The following is a 23,578-nucleotide window of genomic DNA, read 5'->3' as shown; positions in this document are numbered from 1 at the left end:
TCTGACATTAACTGATTATGAGATGTACTGTGTTATATGGAATTAATGGTTCTGGAGCAAATCGGGGGTTTGACTCTTCATGTGATCTCTCAGACGCTGTACTTCATTTCTTCAGAAAAAAAAAAAAAAAAAAAAAAGATCAAGTGTAAGGTTCCTGAATCAAGCATAAACTAAAGAATTGCTGTTTTTCCTGAAGCAGGAGGTTAAGGAAGGAAGGCTTTGAAGCTAGGTGGGGAGCCAGGAACAATGGCACAAATGCATACATGCAACTAAGAACAACATTCAGTGACTAAAGTAAATACCACAGAAAATGGGAGGGGAAGAAAAAAAAAAAGAGAGAGGGAAAAAAAAAAATACAACCCTAAAGCAGAAACTGGTGCATAATGTTATTCTATTGATTTTTGGTTGCCCAAACTTCAGAACATAGTAGTAGATACTGCTATACCAATGTAGATGCTATGATATTTAAACAAGTGCTATACTTTCAATTCAGGAAAAGTTTAAAGATTACTGATTAATCCTGGAAGTGAAAAAATAGCAACTTACAAGTTCTGTGTTCTAATTTTATATTGTAGTTAAGACTGCGTTTTTATACTGTAGCTTTCAATAGACAATTCAGGTTTATGTCAGCTCAATTTCTTCATAAATGAAGTTGTTGACAACTGAAATTGTGTCCTTTTTGTGAAAGGTGATGTGCTATGACTAGTAAAAACGATGACCGTGCATTTACTGTACTCACTTTATGTTTGTAGCACCACATTACATCTCAGTGCATTGAAAGGACAGAACTGCCTTGTTTCGATAAAGACAAATAGTTCAGCAAAACACCTTCTGAAGTTTTAGAATATGCTTTAGCAAAAGGAAGAACTTGTATAGAAATTTTTACTGAACAGTTCTAAAATGTTCCTTCTAGAAATAAATTTGGCAATGTATTGTTACAGATTGCGTAAAAGAATACTTCTGCATGATAACTGCAGGCTTACCTTTGAGTGCCGTGATCCACAAAGTAGTTTCTGTAATGAATTGTTGATTTGTTCTTCAGAAACAGTTGCTTCTGTGGAGTTACAAGAGAAAAGTTGGTGTTACGTTAGTTGTATAAAGTATATAGAAGGATACTGAAGCCTTTGTTTCAAACGGGGAGAATGCTTACATGCTAACTACTGATAAAAGTTATAGATCAAAACATACAACTAGGCTTTGAATGTTTGAAACAATATATGTTGCTTGATACCTTAACTCTTTCCAGGCTTCAGTGTTTAGTATATCAAGAAATAGGATACAATGTGGGTCACATATAATCTGGTTTTGAAACCAGAACCACTGAAGCGATCTTGCTGTTGACTGTAGTAGATTCCAGATATAGGTATCTAAGTAACTTCTTATGATTGGATATTTTAATTACTGAAAGTGTTTAAAAATATTTTCAGAAAGCATGTAAAAACAACAAAAAGAAATCCTATGTGCATACCTCTGTTGTAAAGCCACAGTGATCTACTTTTTTTTTTTTTTTTTTGTTCCACATTATATTCTATTGTTTGAATTTTAACTATCTTTTTGCTCTCTGACCACATTTAATGAATCACCTCTCAGCTCCTTCCCCAAGTCTGTGTTTACTTTTGGCAAGCAATGCAATATTTTCCATGTGTGGTGTTTTAGAGCAGGCCTTTGATATGGAAGTGCAGTCAAGTGTTGTTCTTGTGAAGAGAAGCACAGCCGGATGTGCAGCAGCAGGGGATGGAGGCTTTGGTTGTTGTTGGGATATGAAAGTACACTTCGCATTGAATACATGCTGTACTGTCAATTTACTGTGCATACAGTTCTGTGATTGCATGGGCTATGTTAACTAATAAGATCGTAAAATCATTTAGGTTGGAAAAGACCTCTAAGATCATCAAGTCCAACCATGAACCTATCTTAAAAAGAAGTATCCAAAATACACTCAACTCAATGTGCGTCTTTGGTGATGGCATCTTTAACACAACTCTTCCAGTTGATAGAATGTTCCATGTAATACACAACATATTGCTAGATGGCATGATTTGCTCTTAGTTTTCCTGGTTATCTGGCATCTAGAATATAAACCTGAGCAGGTGTTTCAGTGCTGTGAGAGTAGAGTGAAAACAGAAGTATGATTCTTTTAGGGAACCAGAAGAAAGAGGCTAAGCTGTTAACACTACTCATGTCTGGATCAGGAGTGAGTTTCTGAGACGTGTCTCAAGCATTCCCAATGTAGTTTGCATTGTTGGAGTAGTTTTGATTGAAATTAATGTGGAAGATGCCCTTCAAGGTCCATCTATTGCACTCCAGCTGCAAGTGTGCATTCAGTCTGTGGGACCACAGTAGAATGAATGTGAGGTATACAAGGGGGTAAAAAAGAAAACCAAAATGTATGTTGTGTGTGGGAGTCAGGTTCTCATTGTCACCATTTTGCTCCACAGATGTGTCAAGCTTTGTAATGTGGTTGTTATCTTAATAATTTCTCAGACATGCTAAACTTTCCTTATTTCTCTTTTCAGGCCAGTATGGAAATCCTCTAAATAAATACATTAGACATTATGAAGGATTGTCTTATGATATGGATTTGTTACACCAAAAACACCAGCGTGCCAAAAGAGCAGTATCGCACGAAGATCAGTTCTTGCGCCTAGATTTTCATGCTCATGGAAGGTTAGTGGTATTTTAAACATGTACTTGTTTTTAAATATTTTAGTCTTTTTTTTTTTTTTTTTTTTTTTTGAAATATAAATGGTGAAATAAAGTCACTAGGTTTTTAACTAGAATATACTAAAATGTAATGTTTGCAGTTTCTATGGAGTGTTTGCTCTGGTTTCCAGTATAAATGTGAAATTGTTACTTGTAATCACTCATTCAAACTTCTGGTGGTAACTGTTAATGTACTTCAAAGGTTAAACAGAGACATATTGGGAACAGAGTGGCACATGATTCTGAGCTGCTAGTGCAGCCTTGGCATGTTGGTTTGCAAAAAAGATGCCAAACCTTGCCTAAGCAAATTTAATTAAAGAAAAGTACACTTTCAAATTGCATTTGAAACTACAAAATTGGCCCCCAAAGTGTTGTTTGGTGCGTAGTAAAATGGCATTTGTTTCCTGTGCAGCTGTGGAATTTAGCAGTTATTTGACATGGGAAAAACATGATTGCTGCTACAAGATTTGCTTGGCTTTATATTTAACTTCTGACTGAAACTTCTCAGGTAGAGAAGTTAGATATCCAGTGTGAGCAGCTGAAGTATAATATGAAGATGTTATCTAGGCAATTCTGAAATAGAGAGATCTTTCTTTTTTTTTCTTTCTTTCTTTTTTTTTTTTATAATTAAGAAGGAAGTGAAAGTATGTTAAAATATTTGTCTGTATCTTTGTTTCTGTGTAAACTATCCCGTGTAGCACCACTGTCTTAACATTTTTTTTTAAGGAATATGTAATGCCCTTGGTTGTTTAGTGATTTAAAACAAAATTTAAGTAATTAGCACTTGCTAAATAATTGCTGTCCATATCTAGAAACATAGGAAGCTTGACAGAGAAAAGGTAAAACCAGGTCTTCCAAGTCCATGTTTGGAGTGTTTGTTTCTTCTGTGCCAGCAAGTAATTTCTTCAGGGAATGAAGTGTTGCTACAGGAGGTGTATGTTGTAATGACTGAATTTTAGTGCATGTTCCCAAAAGGTTAGCGTTAGCATTGTATTTGCAACTGCTGTAGAACAGTAACCAAAAACCTAAATTCCTGTCCTTAAGACCACATCTTAGGGTGTGATTTTAGTCCAAGAAATTTTATTATTTAAAGGAGAGTCACACTGCTGCTGTCTCTGCTTTAGCTTCACAGGCAATCATTAGTCTTTGCTATTAAATTGTTCTTATAAACAAAACTGCAGAGTAGAATATTGCAAAGGCTCCTCATAATGTAAACCTCTCTACTTTGTAATTAAATCTCCAGGGAAGTTACAAGACAGTGAAGTTCCATTGTAATGCTGCCACTCTTAAATTAACCGTCAGCCAGCTGTTTAGGCTTACCAAAGTGGGGAACAGGCCTGACAGCATTCCCAGCATCTTCTGTGTGCTAGTACAAGTAGTCTTAGAACTATGCAAGGAATAGTATCTGGGAACTGATCGAGCTGAAAATGATTTGGCAAAAAAAAGATTGATATGACTTGAAAGGGTAATGCAGGGAGGATCAGACTTGTTCTTGCTGGGAGCAGTCCACATTTCTGTCTGCTTGAGCAGGTTCATCTTGTCGTTGGTAAAGACTCCATAATACTCTTTGTAAAACACAGCTCCTGGCGTAGCCTGTGCATTCTCTCTGTGATAATAAGGTGGGCTGAAAATCCTCAAAAGAAGTTAACAGTACTGGCAATAACGAGGTCTAAAAATTCTTTTCTTTCACTTTCAGGATCTTAGTTTCACCTGGCCATAGTCGAGCAGGTCTAAAAAGATTTTGAGAACAGCTACTGTTACTCATGAAGGAAGCGGTTGATACTTATTTTTATATGTGGAACTGTTTCTAAGTCCCTGTGCTCTGAGGGATAAATTTTCCATTAACGGAGGAAGCTGAATGGAAATATAATGTAAGGGAAACCAGTCTATATATCAGGATTTTGGTAGTTTCCTGTGATACATGCAACACTTCCTGCCAAAGAGAGAATAGTTGCCAAGATATAAACCTAGTCCACAAAGTCCTGCTAATGAATTTGAATGTGTTCTTAAAAATTGTTTTCATTTTTCTTTAAAAGTGAATTAGGAAAGATCAAATGAATTGTGTTTTAATCTGTACAGTATGTTTAGTAACTTTTGAAGAAAGTATAATGACAGTTTGGAAAAAAGTGTGAAGAGGATTGCCGCCTTTTTGTAATTGGAATTGGCGTATTGTGACAAACTATTTAAGTGATGTGTATCATCATGACAACATTAAAACCTTTCTATCAGATATTCTAATTAGTTTGCAATAAGGTAGAAAAACACTTGTGCAAAATACTTAAACCATTTTGATTTAGCCCATAGACTCTCAAAGTGTATTTTTATTTTAATACAGCCAGTGAAACTTTAAAGCATTCAGTCAGCATGAGGCTTGAGCTTCTGAAAACTCAACCTTATTTTTTTTTTTTTTAATTTTATACTAAATAGTTCATTAAGACTTTGGGCAGGTACAGTGATCTATTGGCATACAACCAGAGCACTTCTGAGACCTCAGGGTGAAGTATTTGTATGAAAAATCTTTGCTCTCTGAAACTTTGTTAGAGTACAGTCTAGAAAAATTATTAATTATCTAATTTACTAATGCTGTCCAACCTGCATCTAGTTAACTTAATAAAGATAGTAAACAGCTATTACCTATGTCAGTACCCTGATGCTAATCTCTGTTTTGAGTTGGCTTCTGAAGAACTGCTTATCTTATGTGGACAGGAAACAGTGAAGAAACTGCCCTAGTATCTACAGCAGTTCACTGCTGGAAATAGCAAATGGAGCTAGCTGCGCCACAATGGCTTTTATGCTGCATTTCAGGTACAGGTTTGAACTTTGTAAGCCTAATTTTCCCATTTGGGCTAGAAGGGCCTGTTGGTCACACTGCTGGTCAGGATAGGGAAGTGATTTGGCTGTGTGTTTATCAGCCTGCCTAATTACTCATTCAATTCACTGTGTAAGCAAACTTGTTGTTGTCAAAAAAATGGGTGCAGAAATAAGCAGATGTGATAAGAGGGATGATGCAACACTACTTTTCTCAGTGGCAGTGCTGATGTATGCCAGAATAGTATTCAGCAAACTTAAGGGTTTGTTGTCCAGAAAATGGTTGGCAGCTACAAGTATCCTCTGATTGTAGAAGTTGCATCTGTTCTTTTTCAGGTTTAAGTAGACTGTTCAGGTTTAAGAGCTCTACTTCGCAGGACTGTTTTGAAAAAGATAAAAGAGAAATAATACCAAGTGACTGCGTAACCATGGCCTTAGGAACTGTTTAATAACGTGAAATAGATACTGTAGTGATAGAACTAAACCCACAGCTATCATTCTTCACAGCAGGCTACGTAGTTCTGCAAATGGGTGTATATCACACCATTGTTTGAGAAACCCCGCCTTATTTAATCTTCATCTGAAAGTTAAATGTTACACAGTAAGTCTGTTAAGAACACATTTTTCAAACTTCTTGTTGTTGGGTGATCTAAAATACAACTTGCTATGTCAGGTTGAATGCCTGTATTAAAACATACCGACCACTATCCAATGCTAAAACACTAGCTTAATAGGTAACTTAAGATCGCTGAAAGTAAGCTACAAATTCTTTTGAATCATAACCCACGTAGTTTAGATGAGTTGATGTTGTTGCTTCACCAGTGGTGCAGAATGTGCTTATTTCTAAAAGGCTTGAAATAAGAAGGAATTTGAAGTTAAAAACAATATAGTTAGGAATCATACTATATCAAAGGTGACATTTTATAGTCAATGTTTTAGTGTGAGTTAATTTAAGGTATCCTTTGAGCACTGGCAGGATTCACACAAAATTAATGAATGCATGGCATTTCTATTAACCAATTAAGTTCCTGTTATGTTTTAGCTTTTAAAAGAAAGCACCCAAATGGGATGGATCATAGAAGAGCAATGCCTGTGGTGCCAGGATGAGATACAGTGAAGTAGTTTAATGTGATATAACTTTATTTTGCGTGTCAAGGTAATGTCAGCAATTTTGAGAATGCAGTTCTTCGCTGAAATTGACGTAGTATTTTATACTTGGCTCGGCTTACTAAACCATAAAATGTGTGCTCATTTGCATACCGAGCACAACCCTTCTCATGCAGAGAAGTTTGAAAGTTTTCTTTACTTTATCAGTATAGATGTTTGCAATATACCAATTGCAGAATATCTTAAATTGAGCTCCCATCAACTGCAGAATGTCAAACATATGCTGGATGCTTCTCTATTAGGGATTCCATTTTCAGGACAGAACTTCAAAAACTTGCCTGTCCTCTGGTGATCTCTGAACTTAGAAACTGGGAATTGCTGAGAGCCTGATACATTCAGAGCAATAAAGGAACTACAGCTATGTAGTGTTTAACTGTACTCTCAGTCGTTTTACATAATGCTTTCCTAATAACTTATGCTTTCTAATTTTTTCCTAATTTGTCCTCTTAATAACCAGTCCACACCCATGTTCACTCTTTCACCTGGATTAGTTGATGACTCTTGCTTGGTAAAGTTGCCTCTGCTACTTCAGTGAGTGAACAAGTAGAATTTTTCAAGAGGCATTCGAACCCATAACACCTTACTACTAAATTAAAGGTACACCAAGAGCTTCCTTCAGATCTTTTGCAATTTAACGACCATTTTTCTTAGGTTTTTACTTAAAATTGCAATTAAAAAAAAATCTGTAAGTTAAGTTCCAACATTGTTGCTGTTGGAACATATAGCCTCTTTGTAAGCAGTACAAATGAAAAGACCTTTCATATGGTTATGCTTGTGAACACTTTAAATTATTCACTTCTTTGATATTGGTAGATTGTTTCTATAAAACCTGAGATAGCTGAACAATATGGGCTTTGGGAATAAAAGTGCTTCTCTGTGTTTTAATTTGGGCTTACAAGTCATGCAGCTAAACCCATCCCAACATCTTCAAATCTTAAAAACTAGCTCAAAATAGGAAAAAAATGACATAAAGACTATAAGGTTTTATGTCAGTTGGTGCAACTGCATTAACCTGATCCTCAGCCTTCACCTTATGCAGCTTGTCTGGACTCAAAAGTACTTCTGCTCTGGCATCTGCTGACTATCATTTCAGATTTCAGAACACTGCATAAATGCTTGGGGAGGCTTGCTGTATGCTATGAGCTATGCAGCATTTCTGGTGCAGTTGTGAATGGCAGGAGTGGAGCACAATTTCAATCTTCCTTCCAAGTGTTAATTTTTACATGTATATTCTTGGTTCTGTAATTCGTAACCCATTTTATTGCCCTCACTATTCAGAGCTGTTAATTGTTTGTGTTTAGGACAGTTGTTGACTGAGCAGATTATAAAGAGGCAAGGAGGCTACCCACAAGGAAGCCACATCTGATTTCTTGAATCTCAAAAGTGACATTCTGAGATGCTGTCGGAAATGGCCTGCAGTAACTGAGCTAGATTCTCTTGGATTAAAGAAGACTGTTTTGTCATCTGCTGGCTTTTATTTCACATTAGCCATTCTTTTTATAGCTTTTAATTTATTTTGAAGTACTCCTGTAATTTTGCATACGATATAACTCATGAAATTAGTCTTCTACTTTCTTCGAGTCTGGTAACGAAAAGCATATTCTTAGTTACTGGGCTAATCTAAAAATTTACATTGTGTCTTTGTTTTCCAGTTCCATGTGTACTTAAAATCCCAACTAAACAGACTAATTTCTTAAGTAAGCTGTTTTAGTGGTCATCCAATAGGGCTGGCTGGCTTCTGCGATTTATTTATTTGTTTGTTTGCTTGTTTCCAAGATTCTCCTCCTACAATTCATTTTAGGCTGTCCTGAATTAAAAAGCAAAAACAACCCCAAACTGCAGCATTTTCAGCATTATTCAACGCTCTGTAGCCATTCTTTCATTATCCTGTATCTATTATCACTTCTTTTAAGTTAAATAACTTTTAAAATATCTTCCTAGTCAAGAGACCAATGAATTAGGTCTCCCTTTTTACATCCATTTTGTTGAAAAATACCTGTAGGCTAAAGATTTGTCTTACAGAGATTTGATAAGCAAGAACCTAAGTTCTTACTTATTCATGGCTTAATCTGTTTTCACTGATACTAATTAAAAAAAAAAAAAAAAAGAAAAGGATTGATCTGTGGGTTAAATGTCTTGATTTTTATGGGTTTAAATACAGTACCTTGGAGTTTGTTTAGCACTTAAGGGAAAAAAAATATTTAGCATTTCAGTCAAGTTCTCCTGGAAAATCCAAGTCTCACTCTAATGTCTCTTGGCATCAAGGTGAGCCTGCCCGGCTGCGGCGCAGAGCTTCCCGGAGTGTGAAGGCGTTAGAACTCTTTGGCCAGCAAGCTTTGGTGTACGTAGCCAAATGAAAAGCGATAGGCTTAAATGAAAGTGCTTAGGGAATGTGTTTTCTATCTACTCATGCCATGCTACCAGCTAGCAGATTTATCCTGATGTCTTTCTTTGTTTCACTAAGAAAACTTCTTTATAAACTGGTTTCTTAGTTTGAATTCATGGAGTAGCTAACATTTTTCTTCACCTGTTTTTTTGGGTTTTGTTTTGCTTTTTTTTTTCCCCTCACCTGTTTTTGAAATCTGTTAGAACCTGGCACATATTCAAACCTTATGTAAATACAGATGGGAAGGTTGTTTTGGATGAACAGGAAACCAAGTGGCATAGAGCTTGTACTTTAACTCTCCTAACTAAAAGTTTGTACTGAAAGGAAAAAAAAAAAATCAGCCCTGGATAAAGATTATCTGCTCTTAAAATCTGAGCACTGTACTCTTGAGGACAGAGAAATGCTTGACCTACTTTCTAGGAGTGTACACTGGACAACATGCAGCTACTTGTTAGCCTACTTGGATGGTTTCTGCTATCGGAGCCAGCTGATGTGTTTACAGCTCGGTATATGAAGAATAATCAGTGGCACGTTGTTTAAGGTGAAGGCTGCCTCCTCAGTTATGTGCTTGTAGAATAACGAGCTTGGCAGGTCTGACTTCTGAAGGTCAGGAAAGAAGTCTCTGAGCAATTAGAAAAGCCACTGTAGGGGTGTCAACAGCAAACAAACACGAGCTGCAAGCATTCTAGTTGGGATTGCTCAGTGCACTGATGCTGTTGAGACGGGTTTTTATGTGAATACCTACTAGAGGCTGATATTGTCTACCTGCATCTAAGTAGTCAATAGAAAGAATGCTAAACCTGGAGACCCCGTCACCTGCTGTTTCAAAGATGTATTTTCTTTAGTGCAGGTAGACGGACCTTGGGAATTGTCGGTTAAATGCTGATGGATAGTGTTTGTAAAAACAGCGTAAAGTAATAATGTCCCTAAGTGTGGATTTCACCTGTAAGTAGTTTAAACCCACTATTCAGTTATTAAGCAGTCTCCTATTTCTTACAGTTCAGGGTTGGAATGAGTCGAACAGCCTGTAAGTGTTGAACTTAGATTTTGTGATGCCTCATGTGGAGGGCAGGTAGAAAGAGGGGCTTGAATTATTTTCAGCAATAGACTCTTTCAGTTTCTCAGAGATCTTTGAATTCTTAAATGGGAAAAAGTAAGGGTAAAAGACTTGCACCTCAAGCAGAGTAGTATCTTCTGGATCCTGCCTTGTGAGGAGACTCACAGAAACACATCTGCAAAGATTTGTTGTCTATCTGATTCCTACCAAGAAGTAGAATATGAACCTAAATGGTCTTTCCTTGTCACGCTGCATATTGCTGCAAGCCCATAACCTTCTGTTTCCTTTTCTCAGGCACTTTTTCCAACTGTGGAGTAACTCCTCCATCTTCCTCTTTTCGTATATATTTTTTTATTTAACAATCTCCTCTGGTCCCTGAGTGATTTTGCACCCTTAGCCTGCCACTGGTTGCTAATGGGAATCTGGTGGAGGAAAAATAGGAAAGAAAAAGCACTGAGTACCGTTTCTGCATGCTACTGATAGTGTCTTTCTCTGCAGACTTTGTCGGTATCCTAATGTTTTGAATGCTTCATCATGGCCCTAGACTCGTACTGAAAAGAAATGGAATAATAGATTAAACATTAATTCTTGCGTTTGCACCTTTAATGTTCTATTTGTCCTGTGCTGTCAGCATATGCACACAGCTTTTTGTTTAAAACTGCTTGCTCTGTGATTAGAGCACGAGATTCAAATAACCGGAGCCCATGGGAAAACAGTGGTTTTTTAACTAAACATGTCACTATCACCTATTTTTCTTCAATTATCACCAGGTTGCTGCATTATGTATTTGCAAGTCCCTGAGGTAAACTATGGTAAAATCAAAATCTACATCTTGATAGTCTTTAGGGTACTGCTGTTAATGAGCAAACAAAGCTGACTATATAACAATGTGTACAGTTTTACTAAAAATTCTGGCTTCGGTCAAATGAGCAGCCACACAGTAACTAAATGCAGTTGCCAGGTATGTGTAAGACAGAAGCAGCAATCAGTAAGCAAGGTCAAATCTTGGTCTTAATTGATTTATGCCTATTCTAGACACTCCTGCTGCTGAGAAATGTCTTACGCAAGTTAGTAAGTGTGAAAATAAAATGAGCATTATTTTTCTGGAAATAATTACCTTCTGCCTGGTGTGTAATTAGCCTAGGAAATAGCTTAGTCTATACTGCTACAGGTGCTAGCGCAGAGAACTCTACGTGCTGCAGATATGGTAATTACAAAACAAAAACAACTTTGAAGCTTCTTGCTTATTCCATTGTGGCTGGGTTTAGAAACCATATCCATGAGTGACACAGAAAAATCAGTTGCTCTTCTCTGGAGTCTTCTGTCCTCAGAACAATTCATGATGTTACTGGATCTAACCCAGGAAGGAAAATCGAGATGCGTTCTCTTCCATATAATTTCGAGAGGGATAGAGTCTAGTGTATAGTCCCTTTAAGAAAGGGGAAGAAATACTTACTTAGAAGAAATCTATAGTAAATGTTAGATCATCTTCTATATCAGGTGAGACACCAAAATGGATTTTCTGTAGGGTCTTTGGAAATTTCTTACTGACAATTCAGATGCATTACTGAAGTTGGTGGCTGCATTCTTAATTCTCTCTTTGTAAAGTGGGATGAGCTGGATTTTTTGGGGTCCCTGCCAGCCATGCATTTGTTTGGTGCAGCCATTACAATTTGGAGTTTCCCCAGCTATAAGCTGTCATCTTTCAGTGCAATTAATTTCAGTGACACTCATAAGAAGCGCATTAACATGTCTCTGCATAGCCATAAAAATTGAATTTACTTTTCCTATTATAGCTTTCATGTAATACACGGAGTTTTATGATTATTGTTGTTTAAAGTTTGGTAATCTGTTAAAGTTGTTAACTCTTGGAAGTAGAGACTAATTGGTAGTTTATTTTTCTTTCCCTGACTGCTTATCTTCTCCCTCCATTTTTGATGGGGAAGAACTAAGGGAAGAGTAGTCGTTTCATTTTCAGAATGAGAAGGGTCAGCAGTCCAGACAGATAATCCTGTTACCATCAAGCATGTTTGAATGACCAAGAGAAGACCTATTTAAAAATAGCTCTGAAGTGTTCAGGTTATCTAATAGTTTGGCTAAATTAAGAAATCAAATGGTTGAGAATTGTCCACATGAAACACATCTGCATTATTTTGTACTTGAAAAAGTTCTCTAATCCTGCAAAGAGAGCTAATTATATTAATAATCAGATAACTGGCAGCATAACAGACTTAGCATTTGAGTTACAATTTAGTGTTGTGTACCAATGCCAAAAGGAAGAAAGAAGAAGAAATGAAAAGGAAAATAAATAAACAAATAAAGGCTTCCTAGTTTTAAACCAGTGAAACTGTATTTAATACATCTAACTTCTAACAGCCCATGCTGAAGTGACTGCGTAATAGTGATGGGAAGGGGATGCCACCCAGGAGGAAGAACAATTTCCAGCTTCTATAAACTGTGCTCAGCTTCCCCTGGCCCCTCCAAAGGGGAAGGTAGCACAGGCCATCTACTCAAAACTGACCCTAACGCATGGTTACAGGATGGTCAGCAGTGGTAGTTCAGGAGTGCAACACAAAACATTATACTAATTTGTAAGATGTTTACTTAGGTGACTTGGTGACTGAGGAGAGGATAGCTTGGATGACTTCCAATCGAGGCTTAAGGCTTGTTCATCTATCTACTTTGTTATTTCAGGCTCAAATTGATAAATGATTCACTTTGTTCTATGGTAAAGTCCAAATTTTTCCTGCTCCACTTACATATACAGGAGTTAACATATAAGAAGTATTACGTTGTGTTATAAGGTGTATTTCAAACCTACAGAGAAGTTCCTGATGCAATTGGCTATTAGAAATAACAGTTTCTCCAGTGTCTTTTTAACTGAGATTTTTCTAGTGGTATTCATATAAGTTTAATTGCAAAATAATTGTTTCATACTTCTGAGCAAATATAATTTTTTGTCTGTTTTTTTTTCTGGAAGTTTACTTTCTTCACCAGAAAAACAAACGAACATACAAAAAAACAAAAACAAAAACAAAAAACCCACAACATAATTTTAGCCATATTAGATGTTCTTGGTGTGAGATTAGGAGAAATTTTGGCTCACCACAGACAAAAATATAGAATTATTACAGTAAGAAGTCTTTATCATATGTTAGACATGGGAGGAGAGCTGCTCTAAAGTACTGAGGGTCTCTGCTCATTTAACTTCAGTTCAGATGTACTTGGAGAGAGTCTGATCCATCGTCAGTAACTGCGGGGAGCTTGGCCACAGGGGAAATTCAAACTGAAGTTCAAATCTTTCTAACACACAGAGCACAGTATTACAAAGTGAGTACTTCTTCAAGTACTTGAGAGAAAATCCTTAAGTTCTTATCATTCCTGGTCTTACTTTTTTCTGCCTGTTCATTTCCAACTTCCTTGCAGAAAAGCCACACAAAATAGTGTTGTGTCATCCACCCATAATGTCTTGTATAATTTTGGATAGGGTGCTTTCCTGCGATGCTCATTCATGTTATTTCATCATCATCATTATCCTGTTATGAAAAGACAGCTTTTTAGAGCTAGTAAAGATGCTAACAGAAAGGGGAAGAACTCTTACTGCGTCTGTCTGTGACAGTGTCAGTACTACTAGCTTTTGTAAAGCACACACGGGTGGTTACCATCCCCATGTGGGTACTGTCTGCGTGTGGATAGATAGTGACTGTTTACTGACATGCATTTTTCAGTGACTGATATTCAAGTGCATCTGTAGTGAGTTGTTTCTTCATTTTAAGAGGAGAATCTACCCAGCTATATTACGCCCATATTGAAATAATAATGCGAGCACTGGCAGGTTTGGCTGTAAGCCTGAGTGTCACAGGGAACTGCTGAAGTTTAACCTTTCACATCCATTAGCTATATCTCAGAATTTCATAACCTATAACCTCATAGGAGATAACTCTCATGCATCACCAGAGGATAGTGGTTGCTTTGAAGGTTCATTTTCACTGTGGCCACAATAATAAATAAAGACGGTTTGACTGTAGCGTAATGTATGCATTATAGAATAGCCAACATGAGTCACTATAGAGCCCTTTCAAGCATAGGCATGCCGTTTTGCTTTGATCTTGAATTTTACATTTTAGCATACAGTTGTTTCAAAATATTTATACCTATAGTTTCATTATAATAGCTAATATGCAAGCAAAAATGCAAGATATTCTGTGTTTAATTTGGATAAAGCCTAATTACTTCCTAGTGTATCTAATTGACTTTACACTGTGGTCCTTAATTCTTTTGGTTATTCTTCCGTTAGTACAAATGGACAGAAGCTTTCCCTGTGGAAAGTCTGCTCTGTCATTAGTATACAGTGTATATTGAGAAACTGGTCGTGCCCTTTTGGATGAAGACTCTGACACAGAGCTAGGCATCTTACCAAGGCTACTCTTGATGTAACAAATTGGTGACATAACTATAATATTCCTTCAAATTCAAGATTGTGCAGATCTAAGAAAATCAAGGATAGAAGTTCACTAATCCATATTTAAACAGTGTGTTGATACAGAATTTAAGAAAATAACAAGTGAAATGCTGAAATAATGGATGTCACAGGTATGAATTTATCTAAGTGTTCCTGCTCCAGCAGGGGGATTAGACTAGATGATCTTTCAAGGTCCCTTCCAATTCCTAATGTTCTGTGATTCTGTGAATTCAACCTGAGTGTATAACACTCAGGTTATGATATGTGACTCTGCTGAATCAAACTTCCGTTTTCTTACAAAGATAAGAATGTCATATATTTCATACAAAGACTGCCAGTAGGAGTTCTGTCAAAGAACTTAGTGTTGTAATTTGGACAAGATAATTAAAAGAGTGGAGTTGTTTACATAGTTACATGTGTAACTCTACCAGTTTTAGTATTTCCTTCAATACAAATGTTTCAGTTTCAGATGAAACAGTAATTAGCTCATCTACATGTCATTTACATTACACTTAAATTTTGGCAAATAAAGTAAAATAAGCTGATAGTGGTTCTTATTTATTCTGCTTCTCATCTATATCACAGAAATAATTGATTTTTCCTATAGTTAAATCTGCATCTTCTAGAGGAGTGGGAAAGTCAGCATTTTAGATGTATGCGCTTAGGTCTAACCCTGTGTTCTAGCTTAAATCTTGTAGATTTAGCTTCTTGTATCAAAAGCATCTAAATAGTCTTGTTTAAGGAAATCTTTCTAGGCTATGGTCAAATTATTGGACAGTATAAACATTTTCCATAGGTAAATTTTACAGTTTTGCAAATTGTTTGCATGGCAGTGCTGGTCAGAAGTACTTCACTGAGTGCTTTTGTAACTGAAGCTCAAAGCCAGTTTACCATCTGTTTTTATTCACTTCAGGCACTTCAACCTTCGAATGAAGAGAGATACATCTCTTTTTACTGAGGATTTTAAAGTAGAAACATCAAATCAAGTAATTGATTACGATACCTCCCATATTTACACTGGACACATTTATGGTAAGTACTATGCTTTAAAATGGATTAAAGTGCAGTCATTTTAAAACAGAATTTTTTAAAAGTACATGCAGGAAGTGAATATCAATATGATTAGGTTACCTACATTGTTAAACTTTAATAATGCATCTTAATGAAATTCCCCCTGCTTTTATTCTCAAATGAGTGATAGTTAAATGATTTTTTTTACTTGGTATTTCTTAAACATCCATGTAACATGAGGCTCAACTATGTTTGTGAACTTATTCTTTATAGAAGTCTGATGCATTACAAAAAGAAAAAGCTGTCTGCATTTAAACAACAACAAAAAAAGTAAAATCAGACACTGTTCTTAGTTTAAAGAAATTGAACGACTATAGAGCTGCCACCATTAAGGGTAAAATACCTCATTTCTGTTATTTCAGTAAATATAAAAGAAAATTGATTAAAAGGGAAGGAGAATGAAGGAATTAAAAGTAGATGAAGAGGAGGATTAAGACTTGCTCTGTCCCGCTATACAGTCTGTCTCAGATCTGAAAGAAATCTGACTGGCTCCTGAAGATCTCTATTAGTAATGTCCTGCAGTCTTAAAGTGACTGTTTTGAACTGGGGAAAAAAAAAGTATACACAGTGCTTAATATGCATCTAGGTAGACCAGCGTGCTTGTTGACTTGAGTATGCCAGATGGCTTTTGAGGTATGGGAGTTGGAAGTACAGTTTTGATAACTTGATAGTGTGATTCTGAACCCTCCTCAGTGGAGAAGTGTATAAACGTTTTTCAGTAATCTTCTATGCTTTTTACGGAGATGGCTTCTGGGGATGTTGCATGCTGTAGTAGACAGTTGTACTTATCCAGATTGTAAATGTTTCAAACAAATAATCATTTCATCCCACATTTAAACCTAGCTACAGTTTTAAGAGGGTTATGCCTGAAGAGAAACATGGGTGTCTTGCATATAGGGAAATCTTCCTCAGAAAGCTTTCAGAATTCAATATACACTCAATGATTTTTTTTTATAATTGTATGAATAGGTGCATAATGGCAGCACTAGATTATAAGATTTAATGCTCCATACGTGACAATTCTGGAATATGGAGTTGAATTCTTCATTGTATGCTTTTTAAGTCTGTCACGTATGTATCTGATTTGTGCTGAAGGCTTGGGAAGCTATTGAACTCAAGAACTAAGATTTTGGGCAAACATGTCTTACTGTTGAATATTCTTAGCCTTCAGAGTTCAGACACAAATTTGCTGCAAGAATGTTTTACTGTTATTATATTGAATCTTACTACTGTATAATTAATAGGTTTTTACCAGTTGGAAACTGCTGCACTATTAAGATAATTATGCAAGTATCATGCCTTAGCATAGTCTGATTAACATCTTGTGTAGAGTGTATTCTTGAAGTTTGCACAGGACTGAAGGCTTTTAGGAAGGTATTAAAAAAGGTACATTTTTTCCTTAACAGGTGAGCAAGGGAGTCTTAGCCATGGATCTATTATTGATGGAAGATTTGAAGGGTTCATCCAAACTCATAGTGGGACCTTTTATATTGAGCCAGCAGAGAGATACATTAAGGACAAAACTTTACCGTTCCACTCTGTCATCTATCATGAAGATGATATCAGTGAGTATTTCCATTTTGTGCTACAGATGAAATATTTTTGTTATTAAATGTCAAAAACTGTAAGCTGTTTATAAGCATCAAGTGAGACTTTGGTTTGCATGCGACAATGTGAATTGTGCTGTTCTAACGTGATTAAAACTTATGGTGTGAAAAAGATTTAGTTTTCCTTATTCTGTCATTTTAAGCGATCCTTAGCATATAAGCAGTGTATTTTCTGCTCAGTGGACACACGTTTCTTTAGAAAAATGCCTTTTTAACACTCCTTGGTCTGATTGATCTTTCCTGTGATCTGTAAAATAAAGTGTACTTAAAGTTCAAGACCCTATGCGCTTACCAACAACTAGTAACAGTGGTGTTTGTGGAAAATGAAAGCTTCACCTGCATGTATAGGTCACAACGGTCTTCAGATAGCTTTCTAAAAGATGTGGTGGCACCCAGTATGTCCTGTTTTAAACAGCTCTGATGGGAGTTCTGTCTTAAGTCTATACCTTAAAGGACCAAATGATTTGATTTTATGAAAATCAGTATTGCTGTCTTGTAGGAGTAAATTCATCACTTGAGAGCTGGATAAAGCTAACAATGAACTTGGTTCATAGTAATGTCCTATTAAACTGAATAGGAGTAGGATATATATTCAATTATTTAGTTAGTTGATAGTATGTTGGCTTACACTGGTTTTGCTCTTGAATCTAGTGCATCAGTCATCAGTTAGAAACAAAATCAGATTATCAGAGAGAATTGTCTCAATCTTTTCCAAAGAGCCACATCTAAGCAATAGTAAAATATGACTTCCAAATCACCAAATGAGTGAACATTGGAGCTTGCTCAGCATGGTTGAAAATAGCCCATCCTGAAGTTAATTCCAAGCAGCACTATTTGAAAATGCACCACTCCTGGTGTTTACAAGGCAGAGTCTGATGTGTGTGCCTGATGGTTGTACAGTTTAATGCTTTTTTCATTGGTATCGTAGACTCTTCTATGATTTCTGTGGTCTGAAATATCTTTAAGTATACAACTGCTTCTGTCGCTTTCTTAATAGTGCTTTTGAAATTATTATTTTTTTTTGCACCTCCTTTGAGCTATTTTTGAAATGAACTGCATTAAAAAAGTAGGCTTTACAGTAGCTTCAAAAATAAAAGCAAACCCTAATCTGTTACTGTATTAACTTAAGCTAATTCTTGTGAAATAGAGGCAAACTTGTAGTATCTTACACAAGACAAAGGCAACAAAAATGCTCACATAGCTAATTTAGGAGAGACCGGGGGAGGAAAAATCTTTGCTTTAATTTGATATATTTTCTGGTCACCCACATATCTGCCTTTTGAAACAATATGCTTTTTAGTGCCTTTCAGAAATCACAATGCAACATATGATTAGCATCTCAATGAGCTCTTTTTCAGTATTTAAACAAAAGTGTTTTTTGTAAATGGGGATTATATTGTCAACTTTGTAAGGCTGCTTTTGTCTGTGTTACAGTAGATGTGGTGACCAGTGGAAGGCAGCCTTCTATTCATGACTTGAAACACAAGTTGAATGATTTTAGTTTCTAAGTCACTCCTGATCAAACAATTTTATAATTTAGTGCAAGAGAGATGTAAACTACTATTTTCATTAAAATGTTTTGGAAGCTATTTTCTTTTAAGGGTTAGGATTTCACTGGAGCTGTATTTACTGTATTTAAATCCCGTATGCTGCAAATGTATCCCTGAGTTCATACAGTCAAATACAAAATCAGTTGCCTGTTTCCTCGGATCAACAGTAGACAGGAAAATCCTGTTCAGAACTTCAAGGAAATGAAAGTGGTCATTTAATCTTCCATGGCCTGGGAAGAACTCTACAACTGAAAAGTAAAGGATTTTGTAGTTTTGCAAAGTAGTATCTGCTGATTGAACTGAGCAAGGATTGCAGACTGTGTATGATTTGAGAACTTGATTTCTTGGTGTGTTTTTTTTTTTTTTTTTTTTTTTTTTTTTGTAGGGTCATTGCTAATATTGTAATGAAGGTCTACTTGGCACTTGTCACGGGAGCACAGTGTGACAGACGGCCTATAATAATAACAAAAACAAAACAAAAAATACAGCTTTAATTCTATCTACTTAAATTTGGATTTTGTTCTGACACTGTTGCTTTTGCTAGTATTGGCCAGATCTCCATGGCTGTTGAAGGACTGAATCTTCATTATTTTTAGTGGAACCTTGTCATGTCCTTTCCCCTGCTGCCTAAAGCAGTATCCATTGTGTAGTTAACCTAAATACTTAAGAGATTACACTATTTGCTGACAAAGATTCTTCATCACATTTTTTTCGTTTTGTCAGATGCAAAGGATACCTGCCAAAGGTATTTAAAGGATAAAAATTCTTTTATTTCATCTGAGTGTCTATAGTTGTATATATCATTAATAACTTCTACCTCTCTGCTATCTACCTAGAATAAGATAATGAAATGAAAATGATTTTGTTGTTTTTTAATCTGTTGCTACTTTTCTTTTCTTTTCTTTTTTTTTTTTTTTTTAACATTGTGCCAGATTGTACTAAAATGGAAACACAGACTTTCAACAATAGAGAAATCAAGTATTTATTTTACCTGAGGATTTTTCCTAGTTAGAGAATTGATCCTGTAATTAAATTCTTCTTTGATAGGCTGTGTTGGAAAATAGGCTTCTAGTGTTTTTCAATTTAACATTGACTGTAAGCAGCAGTTTTGATGGTAAAAGCACGTGTGTTCTTGTGATCGGTTCATGAGGTTGTGGTAGGGATAAGCCAAGAAGCTCGTGATCCCAAAGAGCCAGCAGGCGGCTGTACCTCTCAAAGCACTTAAAAGCATCACGAGAACATAGATCAGACCGCTGTGATGGGGGGCAAAGTTGTCCAAGTCATCTGACACCAAGTAACTCCTGTCTAGCTTCAGCACTGGAACTGCTGCAGGGGATGGTGGAAATAAATCTTGGAAGATGAACAGGGAACAGTGCCTTCACAGTTCAGGGGTAATTCATTATTTAACAAAAGAAAGCTTTGTGTGTAACTTTCTCTGTAAACAAGGCATGCTCCCAAGCTGTACTACCCACTATTACCTGCCTCCTGTTTTTAGTGGAGTGTATTCAAATCTGTTCTTGGGATTTGTTTTTCCCAGCATATGCTAAATGGTGGCAATTGTTGTTGCAGCCTGTTTAATGTACAATTTTAATGGTCATCCACTTAAAGTGTTTCTTACCAAATTACTACTTTTTGAGGTGATAAATATTTGCTTGAATTGCAGTTAGTCAATATTAGAAATGTATTAAGGGATTTCCTAACCTCTTTGGGAAACAAGATGCAGAGGGAAGACTGCTTGTTTTGTGTAATACATTGGCAGCATTTTTTTCTAGTACTGTACTGTCAATTGTCATCATGCCAAAGAATGAATAGAAGTGTGCTGATAACATAAAATGGTGTTTTGTGCTGCTGCAAAATACGCTGTGCAGTCATGTTTCCAGTTACTTTCTGCAGATTCCTGCAGTTGCCACTTGCAATTGCTTTGAAGCTATGGTGGCTTTGCACAGATGAAGTGTGCTGAAGGTGAGACAGTATTGCCCATTAGCTTCTAACTCCTGCCTTGTATAACATGCCTTTGTCACAGGGATAAATAGTGATGTGAAAGCAGGCAATGAGAATCACAGATTGAAGAAAGTAGAATTGTTCTACAATGGAAAGGGAGAAGGGAAGAGTTGTATCTATGGTTCTTTGCTCTTAATAATTTTAGTATAGTGATGGTAGCCAGGGTACCACAAAGTGCAGAAGGTAGTGACTGGACAGTGCTCTTTGTTCAGTCTTGGTTGTAGCAAAGCCAGTATTACACCAGCTTGTTAATCAAATTAGTGAAGGGATGAAGTGGCTTGTAATATGAGCATTTTGGTCTCTTCATTCCTCTGGCACTGTGCTAGGGCTAGCCATATTGGGAGGAATGTGATGAGACAACCATTCAAAAATGGTATTTGTGTGATAAAAATTGAAATATGGGAAATAAATATACAGAAAATCATTAAATAAAGTTACCTGGTTTTAATAACTACAACTCATGGACACTTGTGTGACATAGTGAAAAGGACAATACTAGTTCTTTCATAAGTGTAAGATCATTTTTTTTTCAAAATACTAATTAATGCACACTTACTAAAGTTACCACTGAGGATTATTTTTTTATTATTATTTTAATTTAAACCATAATCCTTAGTAGAATCCAAACAAATTATCTTCTGTGCAAAATCAAGTTTTTGCTAACAATCTCATTGGCAAACACTAGTCAAAAAGAAAAAAGAAAGTTGACTGAAGAAAGTGATGTATTTTCATGTATTTTCATGCTTCTATAAAGTTCAGACTTAAAATACACTTTGAAGTACAATACTGTACTTGGATATTGTTATAATAGATAAAATTAATTTGCTAGTGAGATAATGAATAACTGTTTGCATGCAATTGTAAGCTTTCAATTACTCTTTAGCTGAGATTTTATTTGCAGAGAAGCTTGATTATTAAGAGGTTCTTCCCTACTATGCAAAGTTTACAATCACAGTAAAATATTTTGTAGCTAGTAAAGGATCCAACTTGAAAAAATGATGTTAACTATGTTTAAATTAGCCTAACTAGTTATAAAAAACAAAACAAAACAAACACATGGCTTATTTAAACATTTGTAAATATACATAGTTGGGAAGAAGGAAGGTTGGAATGCTACTTTAATTGTTGATTTATTTGTCCTTTTAAGCTTATCATTGTTTCAGTTGGATGTTGTACTGTTAGTTGGTATTTTGAACCATAAACTCATATGGAATGCTTTTTTTTTCAGAGCTCCAAGGCTGCATGCCAAGGATACAATATTTTAATTCCTATTGCTATTTAATTTTCCCCAGCTTTTAATTATTGAAATTTGAAATTCAGAGCTTGATGATGTAGGGAGAACATCTGAAACAAGTTGGGCTTGTATATTGAAAGAGCTTAGCAATATCATATAGTATGAATGCAGGAAACAGACTGAGAATCAAAGATAATTAAAGGCAACTTTCAGATGAAGCTGAACCAGAATACATAACGGTGCATGTACTGTGCAGTAATGGCTAGTGGGGTTTGACTCCACAGAACCAGCCTAGCAAAATCTTCATAGCAAACTTCATAGCAAAATCCCCAGAAATACATATAATGTGGAGATCAACTTCTCAAGATCCAGCTCTTAGGCTTTAGAGTTATACTGCTCCAAGCCTGTCCTATCTTCCTGAAAGGAGGTTGTGGTGAGGTGGGGGTCGGCCTCTTCTCACAGATAACTAGTGATAGGACCAGAGGGAACGGCCTCAAGTTGCACGAGGGGAGGTTCAGGATGGAAATCCCAAGGAATTTCTTCCCAGAGAGTTTAGGCATTGGAATGGGTTGCCCAGGAAAGTGGTGGAGTCACCGTCCCTGGAGGTGTTCAAGGAAAGGTTGGACCTGGTGCTTAGGAATGGTTTAGTGGGGGATACTGGTGGTAGGGGGATGGTTGGACCAGATGCCCTTGGAGGTCTTTTCCAGCCATATCGATTCTATGATTCTATTTACTCTCTGACTTTGGATCTTTGCACTTACAACAACAACAAAAACAAGGCATCTTGGTGAAGTTTATGCATTTCTGATAAAACCTGCACCCTTTTGTGCTGATGGTAAAGAGTTTGCCCTACAGAAACTGCCTCTGTAAGTATTAGTATATGTGGATCACCATCCCATAATCTTTCCTCTATTTGTTACTGGGGCACCAATTTATGATGGATTCCAGTTCGTAGAGAAACTGAAGGGGCAAAACCTCTTCCCTTTGGCAGTTCTCACCTCTGGAAGGAGTTTCTGCAAGCACAGTGTGCTTACAGATCTTCAGTAGGTACTAACATTCAAAGTAGATAAACCCAACTGTGTGTTTCTGAAGCACATTAACGTGTGCGATGAGGTCTGCATTGGCAAGTACTGAAAGAATTGCCCTGGGTAAGCAACCAGTTGTTGTAAAATCTTCTCAGTGAGCTGATTTAAATTTCCAGCATATTTAACTTTGATGTGTACCCAGATAATACTACTGTTTTGCTATTAAAATTTAAACAGCGAGCTATAGTAAAGCAGTGATGAAAATGTTTCTTTTCAGCCTCATTTTAGTTTGCCTGTTTTAACTTTTTGTAATCTCTAATTCTGTCATTTTTAACACATTTACATGCACACAGTCTTCTCTGTTACTGTTGTTTACTTTCCAAAATGGAAACCTGTGCCATTTACTTTCCAAAATGGATATCATGCATTCACCTTGTCAACAAAATGGTTAACAAACTGATAAGAGTTTGAGAGTAGTAGAGGTGAGTTTGAAACCAAGGATCATTG

The 23,578-nt window shown here is 36.3% G+C and overlaps 1 protein-coding gene across 1 annotated transcript in view; it reads left to right on the top strand.

Moving 5' to 3' along the window:
• Positions 1–23,578, top strand: part of ADAM10 (ADAM metallopeptidase domain 10) — a 48,476-nt gene that overhangs the window by 7,868 nt on the left and 17,030 nt on the right. Inside the window, exons 2-4 of the mRNA XM_032194526.1 lie at positions 2,517–2,667; positions 15,497–15,615; positions 17,061–17,219. Coding sequence (XP_032050417.1) covers positions 2,517–2,667; positions 15,497–15,615; positions 17,061–17,219 — 429 coding nt within the window. The remainder of the gene's footprint in view (positions 1–2,516; positions 2,668–15,496; positions 15,616–17,060; positions 17,220–23,578) is intronic.

The sequence above is a fragment of the Aythya fuligula genome, chromosome 11, assembly GCF_009819795.1.
Source record: "Aythya fuligula isolate bAytFul2 chromosome 11, bAytFul2.pri, whole genome shotgun sequence".
In the NCBI taxonomy this organism is placed as follows: Eukaryota; Metazoa; Chordata; class Aves; order Anseriformes; family Anatidae; genus Aythya; species Aythya fuligula.
Note: the sequence above shows the minus strand (reverse complement) of the source record. Positions and strands in the feature narration are given on the sequence as shown.